Source organism: Gopherus flavomarginatus, chromosome 2 (assembly GCF_025201925.1).
Source record: "Gopherus flavomarginatus isolate rGopFla2 chromosome 2, rGopFla2.mat.asm, whole genome shotgun sequence".
NCBI classification, from domain to species: domain Eukaryota; kingdom Metazoa; phylum Chordata; order Testudines; family Testudinidae; genus Gopherus; species Gopherus flavomarginatus.
In genome coordinates this window covers 285,578,279-285,604,592 of record NC_066618.1, presented here as the reverse complement: position 1 = coordinate 285,604,592, position 26,314 = coordinate 285,578,279, and the positions used below count along the sequence as shown (strand labels likewise).

Sequence of the window (26,314 nt, the reverse complement as noted above, 5' to 3'; positions counted from 1 at the left end):
AATGACTGTTAATGCTGCAAGCCTAGGCTTGACTTCAGACATTCTGAATACTTATTACCTCAGTGGATGCTGCAGAGGCACGATATCTCTGAAAAATCAGACTTTGGGTGTCCCAGGACACCCAAAATTATAAATACCTTTGAAAATTTGGGCCTTAATCACTGTCTTAGTCATCTACAAGATGAGGTAATGGGAGACTTACTGTTCATTTAATGCTTTGAATGTTCAAAGCGCTATACAGATTAACGTCAATACTTCGTAACAACGTAATTACCATCAACTTCCTTTTCAATAAGGTCCATTCTGCTGGTGACTTCATTCTGTACATTCTCTATGTGGGTCAGGAGATTTAGCTGCCATTGAAGATGTGAATCCACTTGTTCTTCTGATCCTTTTTTTTCATTACAAGCACACACCACATTTCCTTCAGCAGCGTTCTTCTCCTTAGGACCAACAAAAAGCAACAAAGTTAGCATTTAATAAATGCTTTATTCTCAATTTACCGCTTGGATTCTGGTTTTGATTTCAATACTTGGTACAAATGCCCTGAATGATGGAGTTTTTAACTGTACCACTATTTCACAAAAACGAAAACATGTATATTGGTATGTAGTTTTTAAGAACATTAGTGGAGAACAAGTGCAATACAAATGTCAAACAAATGAGTACAGCTAGCTTTCAGGATTATCACAGAGACAGAAGAGTGGTAGCTGAAAGCATGGGAGGTAGTGTTAAATTCACAAGATCTTGCACTGAACTGAGTACAAGAGTGGCTCACGTCTCACCACTCTGCTACATAAACTTCTAACTCTTAATTCATGAAGTGCTGAACGCACCAGTGAGCCATTATCCAATTCAAGCAAGAGTACAGGATTTTTTGTGTGTTTGCTGTCCAATAGAGGATGAAGTGAAAATACAAAAATGGAATTATATCTAAAATCCCAAAGTTCACCTGTTAAATTTAGCATAGCATACTGATAGATTTATGACAAAAGTACATTCCTTCTTCAGACTACTGTGTAACTTGCTAACACAGTTAGATCACATGGCTGGAGTATTACAAGGGGCCACATAATTGTGTGACCAGTAACACGTATAGTTATGAGAACTAAAAGCAAATCTAATTGTTTTCTTCCCATGTGTATTATTCTATAATAATATGTCAGGTACATTCCTGTGAAGTCTCAGGTAATAGCTATGACCAAAGACAGGATACCTGATTTAACAGCTCAATGGGATGAACTAGAAGAACAATTACCATAAATTTATAAAAACAGTTGATTTTAATCGCAGAATCCTATAATCCTACATATACTGAAGCTGTCTGACTATCGCTGATTATTGCATTTCACAGACAGAAATTCAAAGACAGTGCTAGTTTGATAGTTCACTTGTTAGTCATGATCAGTGCAAGCCAGCTGCCACAGAAAGGAGTGAACAGTATTATAAATATATTGATAGAACTGTTTGAGAAACCCACATTCTTGAGACTATTTTGCATCTGAAAAGTTTTTTTTCCCTGCAAAAGTGGCCTGAAATGATTTATTAAACAAAGAAGTTTTCTGCTTGTTTTTCTTAAGCTTTAGGAATATGAATACCACCAAATCTGGACTTCCCTGCTTTTGCTGGAAGGATCTATGGGTGGTTCCTGGAGATGACATACTAGGATTAACACTTGCAAGGGGGACGAGCTATTTAAGTAAACAAAAATTGTTGGCATAAAAACAAATGAGGGGGACCTACATGACACGTGAGAACAGGGAGGGCATTCTAGTAGTAAGAAGCCGTGCACAAGAAACATTTGGTGGAGAAGGATACAAAAGAAACATGATGGAAATGTGTAGGGCGGGACAGGGTCGTGTAAAGACTTAAGAGTCAGGAGTGAGGAAACCATGTCAGGGGCTGTCCATAAATGACAGAACATGTTTTGGTGAGACACGGTGGGTGAGGTAATATCTTTAATGGGACCAACTTCTGTTGGTCAAAGAGAGAAACTTCCAAGCTACACAGAGCTCTTCATTTTTTGGCAATTTTCAAGACCTCCTCCAGCCCCCTGTAACACTGAAACAAATAAGCAAAACTAAGGACCCACCCACCCCCAAAGCGTTTTGTAATTTAGAAACAACCTATGATGTTTAAGGAGAAACAGAACTAATAAAAGGGGACTCAACATTGGATATCATCTGAGTGTGTGAAAGAGAAGATCGGCAGTAGAACTGTGCATAGACTGGAGACGTGGAAACAAGAATCTGAAAGGCCAAAGGTTGCAATAGTTTAGGAGGGACACTGCCAAGGCACAGTTAAGGGTTTGAGGAACAAGGGTGGAGAGGAGGGCTGTAGCAAATATAGCTGCTCTTGAGTTAGTTCAAAACAGTTACAAATAATTCAAATCGTGTCTCAAGCCAACTTGAAAACAGCTGAAATCAAAATTAGGATAAATGCAAAATGGTTTACATAGGAAATAGGGAGTTAAACCGCCTTAACTGGCCGGCCGGCCCCAGCCATCAACCTCATTTAATACTAAGTACAGTAAAGTTAGACAAACAGCTATGAAGCAGAGGAAGGTCAGGGGCTGATATGTGCCAAACAACAATTATGGAGTCCCAAATGAAAAGTACTCTATGGTTCTGTGAAAGTAGTGAAAAGGAAAGGACTAGCTGACCCAACAGGCTCCCCTTCCTAATAAGGGGTAAACAAAAGTCAGTAAAGTCTTAGCTGAGATTCCCAAGGAAATCTGAATTCTGCATAAATGGATATATGGATTGTTTTTCCAAGATATGACACTATTCAGTAATATTTCATATTGCTGCATGTGTCCTTACTGCACACACTCAATATGTAAACTATACTATTTAATAATCAATTAACTCCAAAACAAGGTGAACTGGAGTTTTTCATTATAAAATATATAACTTATGTGCCACCTTTAATAACAACCTATGTTTGTGACACCAAAGTACCAAGAAAAAAAAAAAGTATCTGAATAATTTTTTTTAATGGGGGAGACAAGTGGGTGAGTAAGTCTAAGTGTTTTATTTATTTTCAAATACTTAGGTAACTCAAAAAGCTCACTTTTTTTTTTAAAAAAGAGTTTCTAGAATAAAACCAGACACTTTCAGCCCTCATGCCCAAAGCAATGGTATCAGGAAGTTACAAGCAACCAAAAACGGTTAGAGGTGTGGGCATAACCTTTACTATAGCATCACTAAGATAAAGCTACAGAAAAATCAGCACTGTATATATTATGGGATTTACATTTCAAAGTACTCTGACTAAAACATTTGTTAGAAATCTTTACATGAGCAGAAACAAGCTTAGTTAATTATTACCCTATATGACTGAATTCTGGGGGGAAGTTTGGGGTTAAAAGAAAAATACAGACAAACAGTAAATATAATTAGAAATCCAGGTTTTTAAAACTGTTAAAGACTTAAGGACAACAGAGAGAAACTAACAATTTGGTCTTCAACCAATTTCTTCTGTTACGAGAAAGACAACAGGTTCCGCTTATGCTCCTCATTTTAAATACAGAGAATCTCTCTCAAACCAGCAGAATCTTTCAAATGGAAAAAAAAAAAAAAAGTGCAACCACAAACTTTCCTTGCATACAAAAAATCCAGATGTACTGGAACAACTTAGTTATATTCACAGAACTACCTCCCTATAAGCAGAAATCCACTGTAGCTGGGTTTACAAATCTGCAAGTAATGAATTAAGAACATAAGAACGGCCATAATGGGTCAGACCAAAGGTCGATCTAGCACAGTATCATGTCTTCCGACAGTGGCGAATGCCAGGTGTTCCAGATGGAATCAACAGAACAGGTAATCATCAAGTGATGCATCCCGTTGCTCATTCCTACCTTCTGGCAAACAGAGGCTAGGGACACCATCCCAGCCCATCCTGGCTAATAATGACCTATCCTCCATGAACTTATCTAGTTCTTTTTTGAACCCTGTTATAGTCTTGGCCTTCACAACCACTTCTGGTAAGGAGTTCCACAGGTTAATTGTGTGTTGTGTGAAAAAATACTTCCTTTTGTTTGTTTTAAACCTGATGCCTATTAATTTTATTTGGTGACTCCTAGGTTCTTATGTTACGAGAAGCTGTAAATATTTACTTACTTTCTCCATATTAGTCATGATTTTATAGACTTCAATCAGATCCCCCTTTAGTCGTCTCTTTCCCAAGCTGAAAAGTTCCAGTCTTATTAACCTATCCTCAATATGGAAGCCATTCCATACCCCTAATAATTTTTGTTGCCCTTTTCTGAACCTTTTCCAATTTGAATATATCTTTTTTGAGATGGGGCAACCACATCTGCCTGCAGTATTCAAGGTGTAGGAGTACCATGGATTTATATAGAGGCACTATGATATTTTCTGTCTTATTATCTATCCCTTTCTTAATGATTCCCAACATTCTGTTCCCCTTTTTGACTGCTAATGCACATTGAGTGGATGTTTTCAGTGAACTATCCACAATGACTCTAAGATCTTTCTTGAGTGGTAACAGCTAATTTAGACCCCATCATTTCATATGTATAGCAGGGATTATGTCTTCCAGTGTGCATTACTTCGCATTTATCAACACTGAACTGCAACAATCTAAATCCAACCTACTTCACCATAACGAGTTTCACTACATTGAATTTCATTTTAAGTGGGTTGTACTGATCCATCTGCCTACCAATAGAACATGCATCAGTTGATAATTCAGTAATGGGCAAGCATTTCTAACTATTTTATGAGTTTGATCTTGTTTAAACTCAGTCTATACACATGAACAACGAGTTTTACCTGCTCACTCATGCCATCTTCTTTTAAAGAATATTGCAAACAGTTTTTATCATCTGAACAAAATTCCTGATCTTCCTCAAAACTACTCATATCTTCATCATCTGAGCTCACGGGGTCAGTAACTGATTTGCAGTCCTGACCAAAACTCTGTGGTTTCTGGTAACTGTGCTCGCTTATAATATATGTTTCTTCCATCTTCTGCGGTAAGCTAGGGGGTGGTTCTTTATGGCTTTGATTGTGACATGTCCTTTCAGATGGATTAACAGTATCTGGCAAAGTCACTATTTTCTTCTCTACGCCAAATGTCACTTGCTCTTGCTCTTTTCGCACCCCTGAGCAAGCCCAAAGATGAAGATCAGGGTGATGTGTATTTCTGGAAAGAAGAGGAGAAGAAAATTTAGTACAGAACAATCACTTTCAGCAATGAAATCTTCTAAAATTCTCATTTTGGCTGAACTGTATTTACATTAATAGGCAATTTTTTAGTGGAACATCATTGCCAAATGTTTCATCCCGCATTGTTGTGGACCTCTTAATTTTCGGTAAATCCAGTTTGCCCTGGTCATCTTTAATAAGTGTGTTATGATAAAACAAAAACGCTAATGCTCCTAAAGTGTCCAACCCTGTCAGGTGCTGAGCACTATCAACTGCCATTGAAATGGAGGGTTTCCAATGGTGAGCTTGAGCTGGTTCGCACCAGTTCGCAGGAACCGGTTGTTAAATTTAGAAGGCCTTTTAGAACCGGTTGTTCCAGGACAACTAGTTCTATAAGGGCTTTATTTAACAAAAGTTCTGGCACTCCGCCCCGGCCCAAGCTCACTTCTCCCGCTTCTCCTGAATGCTCCGCCCCCTTCTCCTGCCCTTCCCCTGCTTCCCGCCAATCAGATGTTTGCGGGAAGCCTGAACAAGCAGCAAGCACCCAGGTAAGCTGGGGTACGAGGGAGGGGGAGAGGAGGTGCGGCCGGCTCAGCGGCTCCCTCCAGCCCAGCTCCTGGTCCCGGCAAGCGGCTCCCTCCAGGCCGGCAACCCCGGCCGAGTGCCCCTAGCCCCAGCCCGGTCCCGGTCCCAGCCGAGTGCCCCTGGCTCTGGCCCCGTGGCTCCCTCCGGCCCGGCTCCTGGTCCTGGCCGAGCAGCCACTAGCCCTGTCCTGTCCCGGTCCCCGCCGAATGCCCCCAGCTTCAGCCCCGTGGCTCCGACTCGGCCCCCGCAGCGCCGGCGCTGGGCCCGGCCACGTGGTTGCAGCTCCGGCCCGGCCCGGCCCCAGCCCCGCGGTGCCAGCGCTGGTCCCGGCCCCGCGGCTCCAGGCAGTGCGGTAAGGGGGCAGGGAGGGGGTGTTGGAAGAGAGCAGGGGAGTTTGGGGGATTGTGAGGGGGTGGATAGGGGTGGGGCGATCAGAGGGCAGGGAATAGGGGGATTGAATGGGGGCAAGGGTGCTGGAGGGGCAGTCAGGAAGAAGCAGGGGTTGGATGGGGTGGCGGGGGGTAGTCAGCGACAGGGATTCCAGGGGTGGTCATGGGACTTGGGGAAGGGGTGGTTGGATGGGGCAAGAGTCCCGGGGGACAATCAGGAATGAGAGGAGGGGTTGGATGGGGCGGCAGGGGGTAGTCAGGGGACAGGGAAGGGGGGTGGATGGGGCAGGGGTCCCGGGGGGGCATCAAGGAAAGTGGGGGGTTGGATGGGGCAGGAGTCCTGGAGGGTGGGGGGCACGACTCCCTTGTGGGGTGAGGAGGAGGGAACCTGTTGTTAATATTTTGGCAGCTCATCACTGAGGGTTTCCATCGCCTGGCATGACTGGACCAGTAAACTGTACAGTGAAAGCATAATTAGAAAATTATAAAAAAGAGAATGTTATACATTCAGGCCTTTGAAAAAATTACTATATCCCAAATTAGACAACCACATAACGATTGTTCAGAGACAAAGCACGGTCTACTAGCTGAAGTACAGCAATGGAGATCTGAGCTCTGTTCTGTACCGATTCATTGTTGGACCTTGAGCAAGTAACAACCAATCTGTGACACAGTTTCCCCTTCTGTAAAATTGGCATAGTAATTCCCAACTTCACACAAATATTTAAGAGAATTAATGTAATACTATTTATTAAGGACTTTCAGGGGGAATAGATTGCAGGTAGCAGATTTAGAAGTGCAGAAGACTTCATTTCACTTTCAAACTGGATTTCACGGATATTACCACATGCAACTTTTGGATAAAAAATATAGTCTTTAGCCTCTTCAAATATTTTTCCTTTGTCTCAGTATTCATCAACAACAACAGTCAATAATAGGAACACAAATTCACATTCCAGTGTTTAATGGAGAAAACAATTATATTCCCACTTAGCAATATTTTATTTCCCCCCCTCAGGCTTTGTCAAGAAGTACAGACCCTGGATTCCTCCTCACTGAGCTGAGAGGAAGAAGAGGAACCCAGCTTATGCCCTGTCACAGAGTGAGCTCCAGAATGCATCATCATCTATTCAAACAATTCAAATTGTGCCATAACATTTTCAAGAACACACTGCCTAAATGTGTACTGATATGCATCTGTTTGGTCTTTACAATAGAAGTTAAAATGAAAATCATCTTGACATACACACTGGGCTCTCACTTCCTCTATCTAAGGGAACACAGATGGGGAGGAAACACCAGACCCACACTTACTTTAGTATCCCAATCTTCAGCTGCAGTCCATGTAGAATTTCAGTTACACCATACACGTCAGCCAGCAGGTGGTGTGTTGACACTATCTTTTTGGCATTAAGGTGAGAGTAGTTTTCTTTTAAAAATGATAATCCACACATATGCCCATTGTTCAACCAGTCCTTATCGTAAAGATATTTGGCACTCCATCTCTGACCTATGGGTAAACAACGATCAGAATTTATTTTCCAGAAGTGACAACAACAGTCAGGAGTGTTATCCTTAAAATATCTTCTGACATCCTTTCTTTAATCATGGGTTTTCAACAAAATTCACATCACCTAGTATATGACACAGTATATCCTCTGACTTCTATAAATGACATTTTAAAAGAAAATCAAACAAATCAACTCAGCACTCAAGCGCGAAGAAGTAAAAACGTTCTATACCACGAGACACCTGCGAACTGAATTTGAAATTAACGTTTTGAATTATAATGGTCTTTTCTAAAAAGATACCTGCTTATTGAAAAGATAATGTAAGATACCAAGAACTTAAGATTCAAAAAGAGATGGGACATTTAAATGGATATCAAGAATATCCAGAGTTATGATAATTAACAACAAAAATTTTGAAAAGCCATTAAACCTGGTACTTCAGAGCAAGACAATCTACTCTTTAGATCAGAATTTACAGCAGGATTCTACACTTTCCTCTGAAATATCTCATACTGACCTCTGTCAGAGACAGATACTGGACCAGATGAACTTTAGGTCTGATCCAGTCTGGTGACTTCTGTTTCTAAACCACAGGTATGAGTGAACCCTAAGTAACTTAACTAATCATCTTACTTTTATACCCATTTAATAATCATAAAAATAATTGTATCCCTAATTGTTCCCAGAACTATACAGTACTTCCACTCAACAACTGTTAAAAATAGTTACTCACCTTCGTTACTGTTGTTCTTTGAAATGTGTTGTGTGTCCAACACGCTGCAAATATGCACGTCACAGCAAGGTGTTGGAGTGTTTTCCCTAGTAGTACCTGGAGGGGAGGCCCTGCCCATTCTTTGCGTTCCTCATGCTCTGAACTGAGGATATAAAGTCACCCCAACCATCCTTGAGTTCCTTTGCCCTGGGATCCCGATTATAGACGCTAGTGCTTTGAGTCTGAGGATGGGCCATGCAATGGACATATGCAACGCATCTCAAAGAATAGCAATTACAAGAAAACGAGTGTCTGTGTTTTTTTCCTTCAACTGCTTGCATACATCCATTACACTGCTGATGACCCCCAAGACACTGTCATCGATTCCAAGGCCAAAAGGATCATTGTGATCATCTAGGTTGACCTCCTGGGTAACACAGGCATAGAACTTCCAACATAATCCCTAGAACAGGTCTTTTAGAAAAACATCCCATCTTGATTTAAAAATGGTGAGTGATGGCGAATCCACCACAACCCTTGGTAAATTGTTCCAATGGTTAATTACTCTCGCTGCTAAAAATGTACACTTTATTTCTAGTCTGAATTTGTCTAGCTTCAGCTTGTAGCTATTGCATCAGTTTACACCTTTCAGACGCAGTGTGGCGTGACAAGTGCACAGAGGGGTTGGTATAATGAGATTTCCTACAATGGCATGTAACTGATCTACAACTGCTAACAGCAAATCTCTCTAATGGCCAGCGATGGGGAGCGTTCCGATTTACTACAGCAAATACTTTCCCACGTGTCTGACTAGTGGATCTTGCTCACATGCTTAGGGTTTTAACTGGCTTCCAGCAGGAAGGAATTTTTCCACAGGTCTGACTGACAGAGACCCTGGAGTTTTTTGCCTTCCTCTGCAGCACAGGACATGGGTCACTTGCAGGTTTAAACTAGTGTAAATGGTGGATTCTCTGTAACTTGAAGTCTTTAAATCATGATTTGGGGACTTCAGTAACTCAGCCAGAGGTTATGAGTCTATTACAGAAGAGAGTGGGTGAGATATGCAAGAGATCAGACTAGAATAGATGATCATGATGGCCCTTTCTGGCCTTAAAGTCTATGAGGAAGCACTGAAGGCTTCCCAGCTATCAGTACTGTGCGATGACATGGAGGTTTAGATATTGTCATGGAGGAGGCAGATGAATGGGTACTGGACCTGAGACAGATGAGGTCATAACAGACCCTACCGTCAGTGCCGTTAAGTGTGGCACCTGGAACAGGGCTGCTGGAGCATCTTTGCCCTGAATCAGTGGTGAGGTCGGTACTGAAAAATACAATACATCTCTCATAGCTGCATAGGCCACTGGTGTTGTTATACTGGGTCTCTAACATGACCCTTGCCCAAGCACTTTAAACAGTGGAGAGTGCAGGTTACCGACAGGCACTTGCAGATGACAGCTGGAATGGGGCTTAAAAAAGGGGACCTTCACATAGGCTCCCCTGGTACTGGGCAAGTCCCAGAAGCCAGTTAGATCCACAGAAATCAAAATAAAATTGATTAAAGAGTAAAGAAACCTCTAAAGGACGAAACAATAAGTATCACTCTGTAAAAGCTAACTATTGCAACCTTGTTCACAAAGGAACGAGGCTGTAAGCAGAGAAAAGCTCTCACTACCCATCACAGGAAGTAAGAAGGAACTAAAGGATGAGTGGAGTGGCTCCATTCTTTATACCCTTGGTTCAGAGCACAAGGAAGCAATGGTGTGGGAGGGGCCGCCCCTAAAAGTGCTGCTAGCGAAAACTCTCCAGCTATGGTGCACGAGAAGTACACACTCCTGCAGCATAACAGAAATGCACAAGCACTAGAAGAACAAAATTAGATGGAAACTTGCCAGTCCTTACACTAAAATAGTATGCATAGAATTACCTTTGGATAAAAGAACCAGCCTGATGGTAGCCATTAACACCTTCCAGTATAACACCCTCCATTACCCAGCCCATCCGCTCAATCCAGTGTTAAATGCTGACATCCTGAATGACTCATCTCCTAGATAGAAAGGAGGGTGGGGCGAAGGGAAGAGGAGCAGAGAGATATTCTGCCCGAGAAGCAGTGCAGTTCCATATTTTGCCCACCAGAGGCCACTGTTGCACCAGAACAGACAGCAGCTCACTGACAGGCAGTGACATCCAGTAGCCAGCTGCAAACATCAGGGCACCAGAGACAAGATATGTGAAGTTGGGGGGGAATACAGAAAGAGTGGGACACATGTGGCTGCTGGGGAGAGGGGGTCACAGACAGGGGTTCAGAAAGGCTATTGGGGAGACAGACTGGGGTGCAGGCTCAGGAGCTAGTGGGCTGACAGCACTGAGACAGGGGCTGAATGGGAGGGGGTGCAGGGCCACTTGGGAACAGGGGGGCTGCAGATACATATAGGGACAGGGGGCAGGCACACAGGCAGATGTGTCTGACTGAATGGGAGAGGCTAGACTGGGTCTGCATGGGGGAGGCTCCCCAACTCACTAATAACCTCCCCCTCCAAAACAAAAATCTACCCTGTTCCATACTTCTCTCATTCTAACCTAACAACCCTCCAGGTTAACTCGCAGGCTCCTTCCCTCTCCCTCAGCTCCTACCTGTGACCGCAAGCCTTTCAGCTGCTTCTGAGGGGTGTGGGGAAATAAATTTCTTTATTGCAGTTTAAATTAATTACTCAAATGTTCTGTATTAATATGCCTACTGAGGAATCTATTTGTAACAAAAAACAAACAAACAAAAACCACCACAATTTCCTGAATTTGTTTTTGGTTTGTATTGTTACAGACATACTTGCTGACAGGTATTTTGAAATAAATTACAAAAATAATTGAAACTGGCATGATTATATTGTGTTATTTTAACAGTAAAATATGCAGAATTTTGAAGCATTTTAAAATATTGTGTGTAGAATTTTTAGGTGCAGAATTCCCCCAGAAGTAAAATACAAGAAGGGAACAGATTTGGTGAGTAGGCAGGTACAATTTTTTTTTTTTTCAACACAAAACAGTCACTTTTCAGAGTAGAACTGCTCTTTAAGAACCTACTCTTTGTGGGAGGTAAATTCTCAATAAGAAAAGAGAGCACTCACTTTTCGTGAACTCATGAGAATGGTAAGTTAACATTTTGAACAAAATTTAAGAATTTTTTAACAGAAAAATGAAAGCTGCCACGCAGAACCAAATAGAAGAAAATGTTATAAAAAGACTCATCCAGAAAAGTATATCAAACACTCAAAAATAGGTAAATCCTATTGTGAGTAATGCTTATACAATACCATATGTTTTTAGCAAAAATGTAAAAAGTAAAAACAACAATTAATTTTGCATGAACCAGTGATTTAACTCATACCTGGTGGGTCCCTGCAGATATAACAGATGTACTGCTCTGGAATGCTGTCCTCTAATAATCCCATACATACACTATGTTGCCAGCACAGGCATTCTTCACACTACCATCCAAAAGAAACAAGGTAATTCATTATTTGTAAGTCAGTTCTGTTTGCAGCCTCTTCAAAATGCAGGGAACAGCAGCTTTCCTTTAGCAGGCAACTTGAGTTATAGTATCATACTCATGCAATTTGTATTTGCTGTAGCAAAAACAAGCCATAATTAAGCATAATTTTAGCTTTGAAAGTGACCCCATGGCCACAAATTCCAATCTGAAAAACAAAATCAAGGATTTAACATATAACAATTTTTTAATAATAAAATAAGTTATTTAGCACTAAATATTTAGTAGCTGAGAATAAAGGATTTGTTCTGCTTTGAGCACGGGGTTGGACTAGATGATCTTCTGAGGTCCCTTCCAACCCTGATATTCTATGATTCTACAATAGGACTATTGCAAAATAGAAATATATAGCAATATATCATAGCATAACAATGAAAAAGAGAAAACTTCAGTTTTCATTTAGAAAGCATCTCTCCAGTACTTAAGGTTTATTTTTAATATTGCACTGATGAAAAAAAAATCTAAAAGAAAAAGAAAATGAAGAAAGTGTAGAAATAAAAATAGGAAGGGCGCAATACCAAGGTTACAAGGACATAGCAGCACAAGAATGACTGGCCAATTGACCTGTGTTGAGACTGGGTGTGGGAAGTATTAAATTGCCAGTTGAATTTAGAAATTGGTAATAAACAAAACATGAATGGAATAATATTTAATTATGGGGAACTTTTGAAATGAACACTGCTCTATGTTTAAAAGGGTCGATGCAATATTTAAAGATAAAATAGCTACTGGACAGCTTAGGGGACTGGTAATGGATGGAATATAGAGGCTTTCAGCTCTACGATGCTCCTTCAAATCAAGCCCAGATCAGTCATGACTGCAAATAGCCAATATCCACCTCACCCTTATCATAAATTTAAGCACTAACCAAAATGTTCTGCCTTCATAACATCTCTAAAATCCACTCTTTCCTTTCTGTCCACATGACTACATTACTTGCCCACGTCCTAAACATCTACTGCCTTGACTACTGCAGCTTTCTCCCCTCTGGACTGACACCCATTCTGACCCACCAGTCTCTCTCTCTCTCTCTCTCCTACAACTATGACTACATCAACCCTTTTTCCAGATCTTCCATAGCTCTTCATCATTTTTTATGTTGTTCATTTCTTCCAGGGCCTACATCATTCAGCTTCCACCTATTTATCCAACTTGGTCTCTTCTTGTGTTCCCTGCCACACATCCACTTCATTTCCAATGGAGCCAGCCTAGATACTACCTTCATATCCTTCTCACTCAGATCACTGTGTCCTTTTCAATACTGCCCCCATATTCTTCAAATGCTTTCCCAAAATCTATTCACCAAGCTACGGTCTTCACAAGACCAGCCATACTGGGTGAGACCAATGGCCATCTAGCCTAATATTCTGTCTTCCAACAGTGGCTAGTGCCAGATGCTTCAGAGGAAATGAACAGGGCAATTATCAAGTGATCCAGCTGTTGTTGTCCACTCTCAGTTTGTGGCAGTCAGAGGTTAAGGGACACCCAGAGCATGGGGTTGTTTTTCTAAACATCTAGGCTAATAGCCATTGATGGACCAATCCCCCATGAATTTAGCTAATTCTTTTTTGAACCCAGTTATGCTTTTGGCCTTCGTAACATCCCCTGGCAAGGAGTTCCACAGGTTGGCTGTGCACTGTGTGAAGAAGTGCTTCCTTATGTTTTAAACCTGCTGTGCATTAATTTTATTGGGTGACCCCTGGTTCCTACGTTATGAGAAGGAGTAAATAACATTTCCCTATTCAAGTTCTCACACCATTTACGATTTTACAGATGTCTATCATATCCCTCCTTAATCATCTCTTTTCTAAGATGAACTGTCCCAGTCGTTTTAATCTCTCCTCCAATGGAAGTTGTTCCATACCGCTAATCGTTTTTGTTGCTCTTCTCTGATTTTTTTCCAATTCTAATATATCACTGCAACTGCCACTACTGTTGGCACATTCAGAGGTGCTAAGGACTGAATGGACACAAACTGTACCAACCTCACTCATAGAGAGGTGGTTCTGCACAGAAAAAACAGAGATATTGTATGGAATGCAAAAAGCTTTAACTGCTACCACCTTTTTCTTACCTGTTCTATAGATAGAGAACTTTAGGGATGCCAAAAAGGCAAAAATTCACAAAATAGACTGCAGAGCAAGTGAGTGCATTACCTGAATCATGAAGCCATTTTCCTCGTCCAGTTCACAGATGCATCTAACAATTTCATTGAGAGCATCTTCTTCATCCTGAGAGTCTTCAAAATTGGTTGAATCAAAGTCCTGATTGTATTCATCACCACTCAGTAATAAGCTTTCCGTGGAGGAATCATCTAAGAACTCCATATCCGAGAGGTCTAATAAAAACAAATCTGAAGTTGTATATGCAAACAAATTTAATGTTGTACATTAATTTAGGACTTAGATGATGAATGATCCTGCACTACACATAGCGGAAGTCACTCACAGATTTACTGTTGGAAGATTACACTTCTGGGTGACCTCTACTGTATATACAGCAATGTAGCCACCTTAGAGGTAGGAGTGGCAACATCCAACCAGTGCTCAGCACAATGCACAACAGGATGAGGAGAGTAAATGTTTTGTTCAATCTGTCATGAAAGTATATACACGCTGGTTTAACATACAAGCATAAAAAGTTTCATATTTTTATGCCTAAAGTGAATGATTTGGCTTGCATTTGGCCTTTTTAATTCACCTTCTTTGGGAAATATAAAATTTTAAAACAAAATTTCCTATTGTTCAGCCAACCTACTTTCTCCACTCAGGTCAACAGACAGAATGGCTCTCGGATACTGGTATGACGTGTTCTTCTCTGTAAACATACTTCGCAGAGTCAGAGAGCTCCCAGAAGAACGTGTGAGTGGAGAGGAGCACCTTTCCAAAAACTCAAGAGAACTATCTTCATAATCCGAATAATCTACAAAATTAACATGAACATTGGTTATCTCATGTAATAGTACTCAGAAAAAGTATGTTTGTAAAAGTTCACAAGCCAGAGAATGATGATTATGTAAGAAAGTTACAACATTATGTGCAAAAGATAAAGAATATGCATTAGTGCATAAATACCAAAATGAAGGGAAACTGATAAATATCTACACATCACACAAACTCCTAAACTGTTTTTTTTACGTATGTATAGATGTAAGCGATATTAAGAATATTATGGTCACCAGGTCAAGCAGAAGAGTAAAAAAATTACAAAGTTCAAAATTTCACACGACTTCAGCTCTGCCCCTCCTTTATGTACATACACTGCACCAGACTAATTATATAACTTTTATTTCTCACTTCATACATCTGAAATTGTGAGAAAGTACCTTGTAAGACTACAAAAAAGAAAGAATATTGCACTATATCCATAATCAGAGTTCTCCAATTGATCTTTGACTTTTTTGTCAGTTCTTTTCTATCGCAGAGTATTGTGTGTATTGGACATATCTTAGAGGGTTTTCACAAATCATGCCTCATCAGCACCTGGTTCTCCTTCCTTCCCACTGACAACAAAACAGTATCCCTGTGGCAACTGCAACAGACTTACATGGAAAATAAAATTAGTAACGATGAACGTTTGACTACTACTGATGTGTTCTAGAAATTATGAGCCCCAGTTCTTGTGTTTTTCTTGTTTTGATGTTTGAGAAAAACAGGATCCTTTTTGTCTCACATTCCTCTCCTGCTTCCCAAATTTCATGCCTAAATCTGTCCAAACGTCTGCTGCTAAGATGATCTTCCTTTCCAACACACTATGCATGCCAAATTTTTAAAAATGTTGCCAATTAAGCCATGGACCTGAGGTCTGCTGGAGGTTATGTGCCCAGCTCCACAAATGTTAGGTAATTAAAAAAAAAAAAAAAAAAGATAAATACTTAATTTTCAGAGATGCAGAACTACACCTTTGTGCGATATTGTAAACTCACCTCCCCCCTCCCCAATAAACTAATAATGGGAGAACTTTAAAAAGTTTTGAGGTTTGGATAAATATCTGGTTTTGATGCCTCTCTAAAACAATGTAATCCTCCATATGATTTTCAATTCTCTGTTTCTGTCCTACTGCTAACTTCTACAGCATCTCCCATAGACTCACAAAATCATAGAATATTGGGGTTGGAAGGGGCCAACCCCCTGCTCAAAGCAGGACCAATCCCCAGATTTTTACCCCAGTTCCTCAAATGGCCCCCTCAAGGATTGAACTCACAACCCTGGGTTTAGCAGGCCAATGCTCAAACCACTAACTCCCCCTTGCCACGCACACCCATTCTGTACTCTTAAAGTCCTGTTTCCTTTCCTTAGAAGTGATTCTCTCCATCCCTTTTTCTTCCACTTTTATTTTTATCTCTGCTCCCACCCCCAATTCATTCTGTACCTCTCTCCATCCCTACCTGCGTCTGCTGCTGCCACCTTCTCTCCTTTTTCCCTGGAGATCAACTGCAGCATCAACACCACTACCTGGAAATGTTGAGACAGCAGCTCTACACAGAACAGCTCTGCACAACTGGCCCAAGCCTGCAGCTACAACAGTCATAGAGAACAATACATGGCCTGATATTATCCATGCACAGTGAGACTACCTGTCCTAGGGCATCGGAGTTAAATAATTGTACTCGCTACTCATTACTTCAACTTTCTCATCTTCCTTTTAAAAAGTGTTCCACAGCCCTGCTACCACCATCTACAATAGTCCCATGCTGCATGCTTTGTTCAGGCTTCTCCCCCTTTCCACTATAATCCACTGTCAATTCTGTGCTTTCTTCCATACCCCCTCTAAGCTCAGGGTAGCCTCCTAGTCAACATTCCCGAAGAACCTTTACTATCCTTCACACCACTTCTAAATATGATCTACTCCTTGAGACCCATGATCAGTGACAACTGCAATGCTACTGAGTAACTGTGTTAATTGTCATCTTCTGTATTGTCTTGAGGTGCTGTGCATTTAGATAGTAATTTTTTTACCCAATGTCATCAATGCACAGCAGCATATCCATCTATGATGTGACAAATAACATTGAAATACATTGTGACAAGGGATTCTTTCTTCTTCATCCTCCTGCACTCTTAGGTGCACAGGGCATCCGTTAGTTTCCACCATTTATTTTGGTCTTGTGCGGGTATGTTCAGGCTTCTGAGTGTCATATACTTTCTCTATTGTTCTGTGTAAAGTTGCTCTAGGTCGACCTCTTTTTCTCTTTCCAGTTGGTGCTCACAGTATCACTAGCAATGGAAGTCATATTGCTGGCATCCTCAAAGTGTATCCAAAATATGTCCATCATCATCATCTTACCATATTTGATATTTTAGATTGGTTTGTTCTACTTAGATTTTCTGATGCTGCAAGAATCTCTTTCCAATGGACTCTGAAGAACTTCCACAGACATTTACTTTTAAATGAGATGTCTTATCAACATCTATAGTAGATTTCCACGACTCTGCTCCATTAAAGAGGACGGAATTCATGTTGGTGTTAAAAATTCATGTTTTTAGGTCATTGCCAACCATGATACTTTTCCAAACCTTTTCAAGTTTATGGAAAATGTTTTCTGCTTTTGACATTCATTGCTTGACATCTAGCCTCAATGACAAGAGCTATCTAGAAATTTGAGTAAACAAAATAAATGTAGAAAATACATCTGTCTGGTACATCAAGTACTAGCAGGCTTTCATCTAAATGAAATGGGAAATCTTCATAAACTTTTTTTTCATTTGTCCAACTTACACTCAAGTCATCCTTTCCTATGCAGCATGCATGAATGTTAATCATTCCTCTATTGCAGACGCCAGAGTATCCTTCTAGTCTTCTCTATTCACTCACTAGAAATATCTGATAAACTGAAGGTTACAGCTAATATACATAAGGGTTTTCGAAAATACTTTGCTCTCTATGCTCAGAGGAACACCAGGTAACACTTGTTCCAATTACATTACATTTCCAGAAGATATACTTGTAATTCCAAATCAATAACATGGCCAATTAGGCCTATTCAGTATAACCTGTACAGTACCCAATATAAACTAATACAGGAAGCCAAACTATACTCAGTTTAAATTTGTATCTGACTGCTATAACAGTCATTCTCAAATCTGTCTGTTCAAGTGTATTTGTCATTATTTTGATGATTTTTATGTAAAGGTTGCATATTCATTAGTAATTTTCATTTATGTAAGGTTTTACATTAATACTCTGATTATACTTTCAAAGGGCTGAACAAACAGTATTACACTTTTTAAAACTTATTATTCAGAAACTGGTTTAAACTACAAAAAGATCTCCCGGGCATGTGTTCTGAAATATTGCAACATAGCTGCTGGTAACACTCCGTTTTTGGCCTTATTCTTAAACCACATCTGCGTGGAAGCGATAGCAGTTTATCCTCTAGAAAGTCATGGTCAGAAACTGTGATGAACTAGGAAGGTCTTTACAACACTATTGTGTCACAATTCTGTTTTACTATATACAGCAGCAGCAAAGAATGAATGTTAAGAGATAAACATGAATGAATGAGACATCAACAAAAGCTGTCCCATTACCATCACTCCTCCCCCTCCCCTTTAAAAAAAATTATACAATAGAACCTTCCCCAGCTTTCCCTTTATTTAGAGTTGCCTGCCTACTTAGGCCGTAACCTCCTCAAGAGCAGGGATTATGTATTCTTCTGTGTCTTGAACAGTGTTAGGCTCACTGTCTGTACACAAAAAGCTGAGAAAACAGGGAACGAGACCAGAAATCTTGTGGTGTAGAATGTAAAAAACACACTTGAAACCACATGCTTGTGAGCAGAAGTTTTCATTAAAAATCCTTGTCGTGGGTGCTCTTAAATTATTAATCCCAGAGAGTTGCCAGAAATCTTGTCTGGATTACTCTGAACATTTTAATCAGGAATATTGTGACTGACATCTACTAAGGTACACTACAGATTTGTTAGTGAGGTAAATCAATCTGAGGGGCATGCCAAAGGCAGCTAATAGTTTTTGTTTTTCATTTTACGTCTTTTATATTACAGAGAAAAGAAGAACATATCCCATGAACAAAAAAGCAGCAGAAAGGTAAGAAAAATACATGGTATAATTAAATGGCAAGTCCCAAGACATTTACGGTAAACAGGTATTTTTCACAAAATGGATATCTCGTCACTGGGATGATGAAAAGATCAAAGAGTTTTGGCCATATTATTATTTGTATTACCCTAGCACCGAGGAGCCCTGGTCATAGACCAGGCCCCAAACACAGAACCAAGGGACAGAGCTTGCTCAAAAGAGCTCATAATGTAAGTCTAAGACAAGAGGCAACTGATGGATATAGACAGATGGTGGAGTACAAGGAAACACTGTGACAAAATTGGGCAGCAAGATAGGCAGCGATCTCAGCAGATCAGCGGCCTAACCGTTTGTTGTAAGCAGCAAGCAAAAGGAGACTTTAGAAGGAGGATAACAAGTTGGTTTTGTAGATGTTTATGGGGAAGCTCTTCCCAACTTGAGGGGCAGAATGGGAGAAAGCACAAAAGTGCTCGTTTGCAAACAATGAGTGGGCTATGAAGGCTGGCATCATGGGCTGATCAGATGCAGAAGTGAACATCTCAACAGTGAATGAGAGATGATATGAGGGTAGGAGCAGGCCATGAAGGGTCTTGAAAATGAAGACAAGTAGCTAATCTTTGATACAACAGAGGAGGGGGAACCAGTGGTGGGATGCAAAGACACAGGTAACATAGTTAAAGTGACAGGCTAGGAAAATGATCACAGCAGCATTCTGACTGGATATGAGCAGGACAAGAGTGCATTTGTCAAAGCCTGCAAAAAGGATGTTGAGGTAATTGAAATGTGAGATGATGAGAGCCTGCATGCAAGTTTCAGCTATCAGGATGGATAGGAAAGGCTGTATCTTAAAGATGTTATGCAGAAAGAATTGGCAAGATTTAGACACAACCTAAACGTGAAGATAAAAGTAAGCAATGAGATAGTCAGGGATGAATGTGAAAGTCTGAGATGCAGAACTGAGTGGAGTGAGGCTGGAGTGGAGAAGTGTATCTACATGTCACTGGTGTAAGAACAGTAGTTAAAGCCATGAGTAGACATGATCACCCAGAGATGGGATCTAAAGGGAGAAGGAGAGGAGATACCAGATCAAAGTGCCTTTGCTACGTGAAATTTCAAGACCAACACACCTCCTTTTGGTAATTTCTGATATTTCAGAACTTGTTTCTGAACTGTTCAATAATTCAGTATGATTGTTCAATATTTCAGTCAGTAACAACCACCAATCAGAACAAGATAGTATTTGATCTTTACTTTTTGTCTTACTTTTCTGTCTTTACCTTCTTCCTTACTGAACTCACCATGCTGTTTAGATTTCTTCTTCTTTTTCTTCTTCTTCTTCTGTTTTGATTTATGATCTTTTTCCTTTTTCTCTTTTTTCTCTTTATCTTTTTCCTTCTTTTTACCTAATTGCAAATGAACATTTTAAAACAACATCCTTGAATACCTTTTTCTTTCAGTTACCCTAAAAGCAACATTTAAATTTTAAATCAGTTGCCCAGAATGATTCAATTAATTTGTTCAGTGCCATGAGTATAGCCCTTGTGATTAACTGATTTTTTGGAATAGCACTGGGGTTCCTCCTTAGGTGAGACACCTTGAAGTTAACAGTAATTAGTGAGACTCTTCCTAGCAAAGTAACATAATTCAGCTTCAGTGTCAAGGAATCAACTGTATCCCACATTCTGACAGGTAACATTGTGTAGCCTTCAGAATTTCCAGATGTGACCCACACATGAGGGAAAAAAAAAAAAAAGACCCAGTTTTAATAAAAGCTTACATTTTAAAAATGTATATTTAAAAAATACATCAGTAGTACATCCATTAGTTTGTAAGAAACAGAGTAGACAACCCATTTACTTTCCAGGTTTTGATCATGCTGTAGAAACACGGAAGATGAGAACAGGAAGAACTCTTTAATTTAAAAAATTACATCCTCTAGCAAAGCATGCGAGGTGATCTAATACAGAGATTAATGATAAGCACCTGAAACTGCAGCAGCCATAAATTCCTTTAAGAACAGCTAGCTATCCTCTCACCCAAAATTTTATCAGCAGAGTTAGTTCTGAATAAAATTAAAGTTACATTTTTGTACGTCTACTCCTTTTTAAGTATTACTGACATCTGCATGAGAATGAGTTTTTGTCTTATAATAATTCATCTGTCCCTGCTATGTGTTTCTCATGGGAAGCCATAATCCACAGCTTCTAACTTTCACAGTTATTTTCAAAGCAGTCATTTGTGAGGTAAAAAAGAGGGACTTAACTTCAGCTGGAAAATAAAACTCAAGGACTGACTCTAAGATAATACTCTTTTTTGTGTACATTTCCCTTAGCCACACAGAATAAGAGTAGATATAGTGAATGTTTCAATTACAGCTAATTGGGCTTATTTCTATTCCTTCTTTTCTTCCACAGATTGATGATCAGTTCAGACACACGTAGGGCTGAACTGTGTCAAAAATGAATTTGTTTGGGGATGGAAAATAATGAATTGTGGCAAAAGTGAAATTTTTTGAATGAGACCTTATCTGACCATCACTAATATTTGAAGAGTGAATGCCCCAACTTCCTTAATTTAGATTTCATTTTAAGAGGCATTGCATATTCTGTTGGCTATCTGGCCATTAGACTTTTCCTTTATTTATTCCACCTCTAGGCACATGTTAATAACCACACATACCACTAATTTCATTGAAAAAGGTTATAAAGGGTACCCTATCATTATTCCTTTCCTCTTAGGCCTCAGCCAGTTGGTCTAGGAATGGAGACATGCAATTATAGCTCTACTATTACTACAGATCTTGTCCCTCTGTGTCCTTGCAATTTACACACAATCTCTTAGGCATACACTGTCACACTAGTTTATTTATTTCCAAGAAGCCCTTACACATCAATTTAGGTGTTTGGGTTTCAGGTTTGTTGTTTTTTAAAAGCTGGTTGCTTTAGAAATATTAAAACAGCTGAGCACTTACACCCGAAAGAGCATAACGGGTAAAAAGTTAGGGACAGGCTATGTTCTTGCTCTCTCAAGCTTTAGACTTTTTGCTTAAATATGATTTTCTGTGCATACCAAATGATGATGAGCTTTTCTCTTCCAATTTCACTTTTTTTTCAGTTTTCAATATACCTGTAGATTTAAGAAAAACACACAAGCTTAGTGGGACCACTGCGGACGATGTACTTTCTTGTAAAAGTTACTTGGATGTAAACATTCCTATCAATACATAATTAAAAGAAAGATACAAGTAACACATTGATTTTTAAAGATGCTTTAAAATTAATTACTTTTACGGTCTTAAGCACTGGAAACGAAAAGCATTGTAGGTTACCAACTTCTGAATGCTTGTCCTTCTCAATGACCTTCTTTAACATTTTCTCCTGCAGATTCTCAAAACATTTCTCCTCTACAGGCACAGAGAACTGTATCTCTGTCCCGTCAGAGCTGACTGACGTGGAGGACCTCTTTTTTTCACTATTCCCTTTGGGTAACTTTAGGCTATTGGTTAAAGGCATTTCCAGATGTAAGGCATGTACATGGGATGAGGGTACTGAAAACAAGACGACAAATTTACAGGGTATTCAGTTAAGGATTTTATCCTGTATATCAGCATAGGAGCCAGGTCACTGGCTAAGTCAGGCTGCTGAAATGACAAGTACAGGAAATATTTTCATAATAGTGAACATATTGTTAAGTTTTGAATGCCTAGGTCTCTGTCTTACTATTTACTGAATGCTACATGCCAAAAAAAAAAAAAAAAAAAAGTCTGTTCTCTCTACTTTTAAAAAAAAGGAGAGATCAGTTCCAAACAGAGAGGTTAATTTCAATTTAATTCTCTTCTGCTTTAGACAATTTTCACCCCTTTTCTTCTCTTTTCATTACAGTGGAAGTTACTGGTAACAGTCAGGGAGTTGATGTTACCACAGTTAATTAACTGTGTATTATTCTGAAGGGACAGCTATCTCTAATAGATTTTAGGGTTACAATGCTACTTATTAAAACCTCTTTGGCTCAATAGAAAGTCTGCAACAAAGTTTATTGCATTCAGGAGCTATTTTTAAAAATGGTATTCTACCTCTAGTCTAATAGAAGTTCATTATGTTACCTCTAGAAATCAGTGTCCTTTTAAAATCTGAATCTAAGGAAAATAAATCTGAAGTATATGTAAAGCTGAAAGCTTTGTGTATAAATCAGAATTTGAAACTACACTTGCATATGAAGAGTGCTTTGAAAGATTTACTAATCCTTCATTATTCCCTAAAGTTCTCATTATTTAGAAGATTTTTCTCTTCATGGTGAGCTAGGAAATCATTACTGACCAGAGATGAAAAAATATTTTAATATTGTAACGCCGATATTTATAATCAAATACTATCAAGGAAATTTTCAAATAATCAAACCAAGTCAGACCCAAAGTTATTTTGACCTAAGGAGGATACCTATTTTACTCTCTGCCACAGAGAAAAAATACGTTGCTCAATAAAGAATTACCAGCATCACCTAGATCTCCCACCAACCTTACTAGCCAGAGCAGTGCAAGCTCTAAGTCTCTTTCCTAATTACACAGCAGGAAAGCTCCAGATGTAATCTAAGGCCTCCCTGGCCAATGCTGCAAAACATTATGGAAAATATAGCCTTACAAAATTAGAAGGAGGTACCTGGGTTTTTTAAACGTTTAAAAATCTATTTATCATCCTTTTCAGGTTCAACAATCACTCTCACAAGAGTAGCTTGACACAATTTGTGGTTAGGATCCTCTGATGCTGAAGTTAGCACAGTAACAGCTGATTGGGTGCTTAAATCACTCTTTTGGGTAAAGTTTGTGTTTGTGTACATTCTAGTAATATTTCAGGCCAAGTTTTTCCAAAAGTTATTAGTGATTTTGGATATCCAATTTAAAACACTAAATGGGACCCAATTTTCAGAAGGCAGGTACTCAGCACTTTCTGAAAAAATCAGGTACCATTATGGTTTCTCAAAAGTTGGGCCCCCAAAAATTGCATTCAAAATCCTTAATCATGTCTAAAAATCTTGGTGTCTGACAATAATGCAAAATATTGACCCGGCAGAAAACCTTAAAGCAGCCAGAACCACTATCTTTAAACTGAATATGATCCAAATAAAGAGGAGGTTCTTTGGGGGTTCTTTGAAGTCCCCTTTTAGAGAGTTCATTACCATAAGAAAGAAAATATTTAAAGAAATTAAAAACAGAATTAAGAAAACGATGTGAATTTAGTGCTCATGTAAAGCAATGGATTGAGAGGCCTGAAAATCGAAGTCCTATACTTAACAAAAAAGACTCAGTACAGAAAGCGGTAATGCTCTGGGGACGCGTATGTGGAGAGACAGCACAGAGCATCCTCCTGGGCTAGTTTTCCCTCGCCAGAGTACCACACACTTCACATTAGCTTCCCCCTAGCACTCCAGCTCCTGAGAAGCCTCTTCCCTCAAGCAGTAGCCAAGGAACTTCACAGCAATCGGTCAGCAGGAGCAGCTAGGGCACTGGTACAAAAAGCAGCAGAACTACCCAACACAGAGGTTACGACATGGTGGACTTTCCAAGCTGCCTGATGTAAAGGCAGCTTCAGATCCCACTTCCCATCATGCAGCCTGGCCAGCAGCTGAAAGCAGCTACTTGTACTGGGCAGAGGGAAGGAGCCAAAGAGCCTCGAGGTCTCAGGTTATTGGTTGGAGGTGTTTTCTCCAGTTGGTGTTGTTAAGCCCCATGCAATAGCTTGAGCAGACTATTCCTGATGCCCAATGCCTTCTCAACACAGGTCCCAGCCTGAGCACCCACCTTGGCAGCAGAGATAGGAGGGGAGGAGGGATATGTAAAATACCCTGTGGGTTAAGTATACCTCAAATATATTTATTAGCAACAGAAGACACTATGTGAACGATTTCCTCCTCTGGGCTTCCTAGCTTCTGTGTCTGTCTTGTAGGACTGTAAAGCTCTGCAGGGCAGCAACAGTCTTCATGTGTCTGACGAAGTAGGTATTCACCCATGAAAAGCTTATGCTCCAATACATATGTCAGTCTATAAGGTGCCACAGGACTCTGTTGCTTTTTACAGATCCAGACTAAGACGGCTACCCCTCATAGACTCATAGGACTCTAGGACTGGAAGGGACCTCGAGAGGTCATCGAGTCCAGTCCCCTGCCCTCATGGCAGGACCAAATACTGTCTAGACCATCCCTAATAGACATTTATCTAACCTACTCTTAAATATCTCCAGAGATGGAGATTCCACAACTTCCCTAGGCAATCTATTCCAGTGTTTAACTACCCTGACAGTTAGGAACTTTTTCCTAATGTCCAACCTAAATCTCCCTTGCTGCAGTTTAAGCCCATTGATTCTTGTTCTATCATTGGAGGCTAAGTGAACAAGTTTTCTCCCTCCTCCTGATGACACCCTTTTAGATACCTGAAAACTGCTATCATGTCCCCTCTCAGTCTTCTCTTTTCCAAACTAAACAAACCCAATTGTTTCAGCCTTCCTTCATAGATCATGTTCTCAAGACCTTTAATCATTCTTGTTGCTCTTCTCTGGACCCTCTCCAATTTCTCCACATCTTTCTTGAAATGCGGTGCCCAGAATTGGACATAATACTCCAGTTGAGGTCTAACCAGCGCAGAGTAAAGCGGAAGAATGACTTCTCATGCCTTGTTTACAACACACCTGTTAATGCATCCCAGAATCACGTTTGCTTTTTTTGCAACAGTATCACACTGTTGACTCATATTAAGCTTGTGATCCACTATGACCCCTAGATCTCTTTCTGCCATACTCCTTCCTAGACAGTTTCTTCCCATTCTGTATGTGTGAAACTGATTGTTCCTTCCTAAGTGGAGCACTTAGGGTACTCTGATACTAGTCTTCATTTTGTGTTTTTACAGAGCCAGGAGCACATTGTCAGCACATCACAAATATTAAACAACAACTTCCCACATCACATTCTACCAGCAGGCTTCACCCTAACCTGCAAGGACCACCTCTAGAGATAGCAGCTTATTTTTTAGTATTCTATGGACAATCAATACTTGGCCTCTCTGTCAAGGCTAACAAAGATTCCAATTAGTGCTAACATGTTGGACATGCTGCTACTTTTTTTTTTTTTTTTTTTTTTTTTTTTTTTTGGTTATTTGGGCATGTGTACTGTAGAAACTAAACTGAGACCACATAACACCCACATCAGATAATTTGGTTAGGCCACTACCATCTTGAGACAGGACATTGAGGGCTCCATATCTGAACAGTCCATTGAATAATCTAGTCTCAAGCCATCTTCCCAAAACAGGACTATGTTTTTAAATAACGAGTTTAAACCATTTTCCTATGTCAGTCATCCATTCAGTCATTT

General features: G+C 39.9%; 1 protein-coding gene across 11 annotated transcripts in view; it reads right to left on the bottom strand.

Moving 5' to 3' along the window:
- Positions 1–26,314, bottom strand: part of PHF20L1 (PHD finger protein 20 like 1) — an 82,275-nt gene that overhangs the window by 4,549 nt on the left and 51,412 nt on the right. For 8 of the 11 annotated variants that reach the window (XM_050940686.1, XM_050940685.1, XM_050940695.1 and 5 more), the window contains 8 exons: positions 22,025–22,081; positions 20,254–20,358; positions 14,676–14,840; positions 14,075–14,256; positions 11,757–11,856; positions 7,463–7,658; positions 4,800–5,172; positions 275–440 (listed from right to left, as the gene is read on the bottom strand). In XM_050940686.1, coding sequence (XP_050796643.1) covers positions 275–440; positions 4,800–5,172; positions 7,463–7,658; positions 11,757–11,856; positions 14,075–14,256; positions 14,676–14,840; positions 20,254–20,358; positions 22,025–22,081 — 1,344 coding nt within the window. The remainder of the gene's footprint in view (positions 1–274; positions 441–4,799; positions 5,173–7,462; positions 7,659–11,756; positions 11,857–14,074; positions 14,257–14,675; positions 14,841–20,253; positions 20,359–22,024; positions 22,082–26,314) is intronic. The other 3 variants (XM_050940688.1, XM_050940690.1, XM_050940694.1) reach the window with 1 other exon arrangement.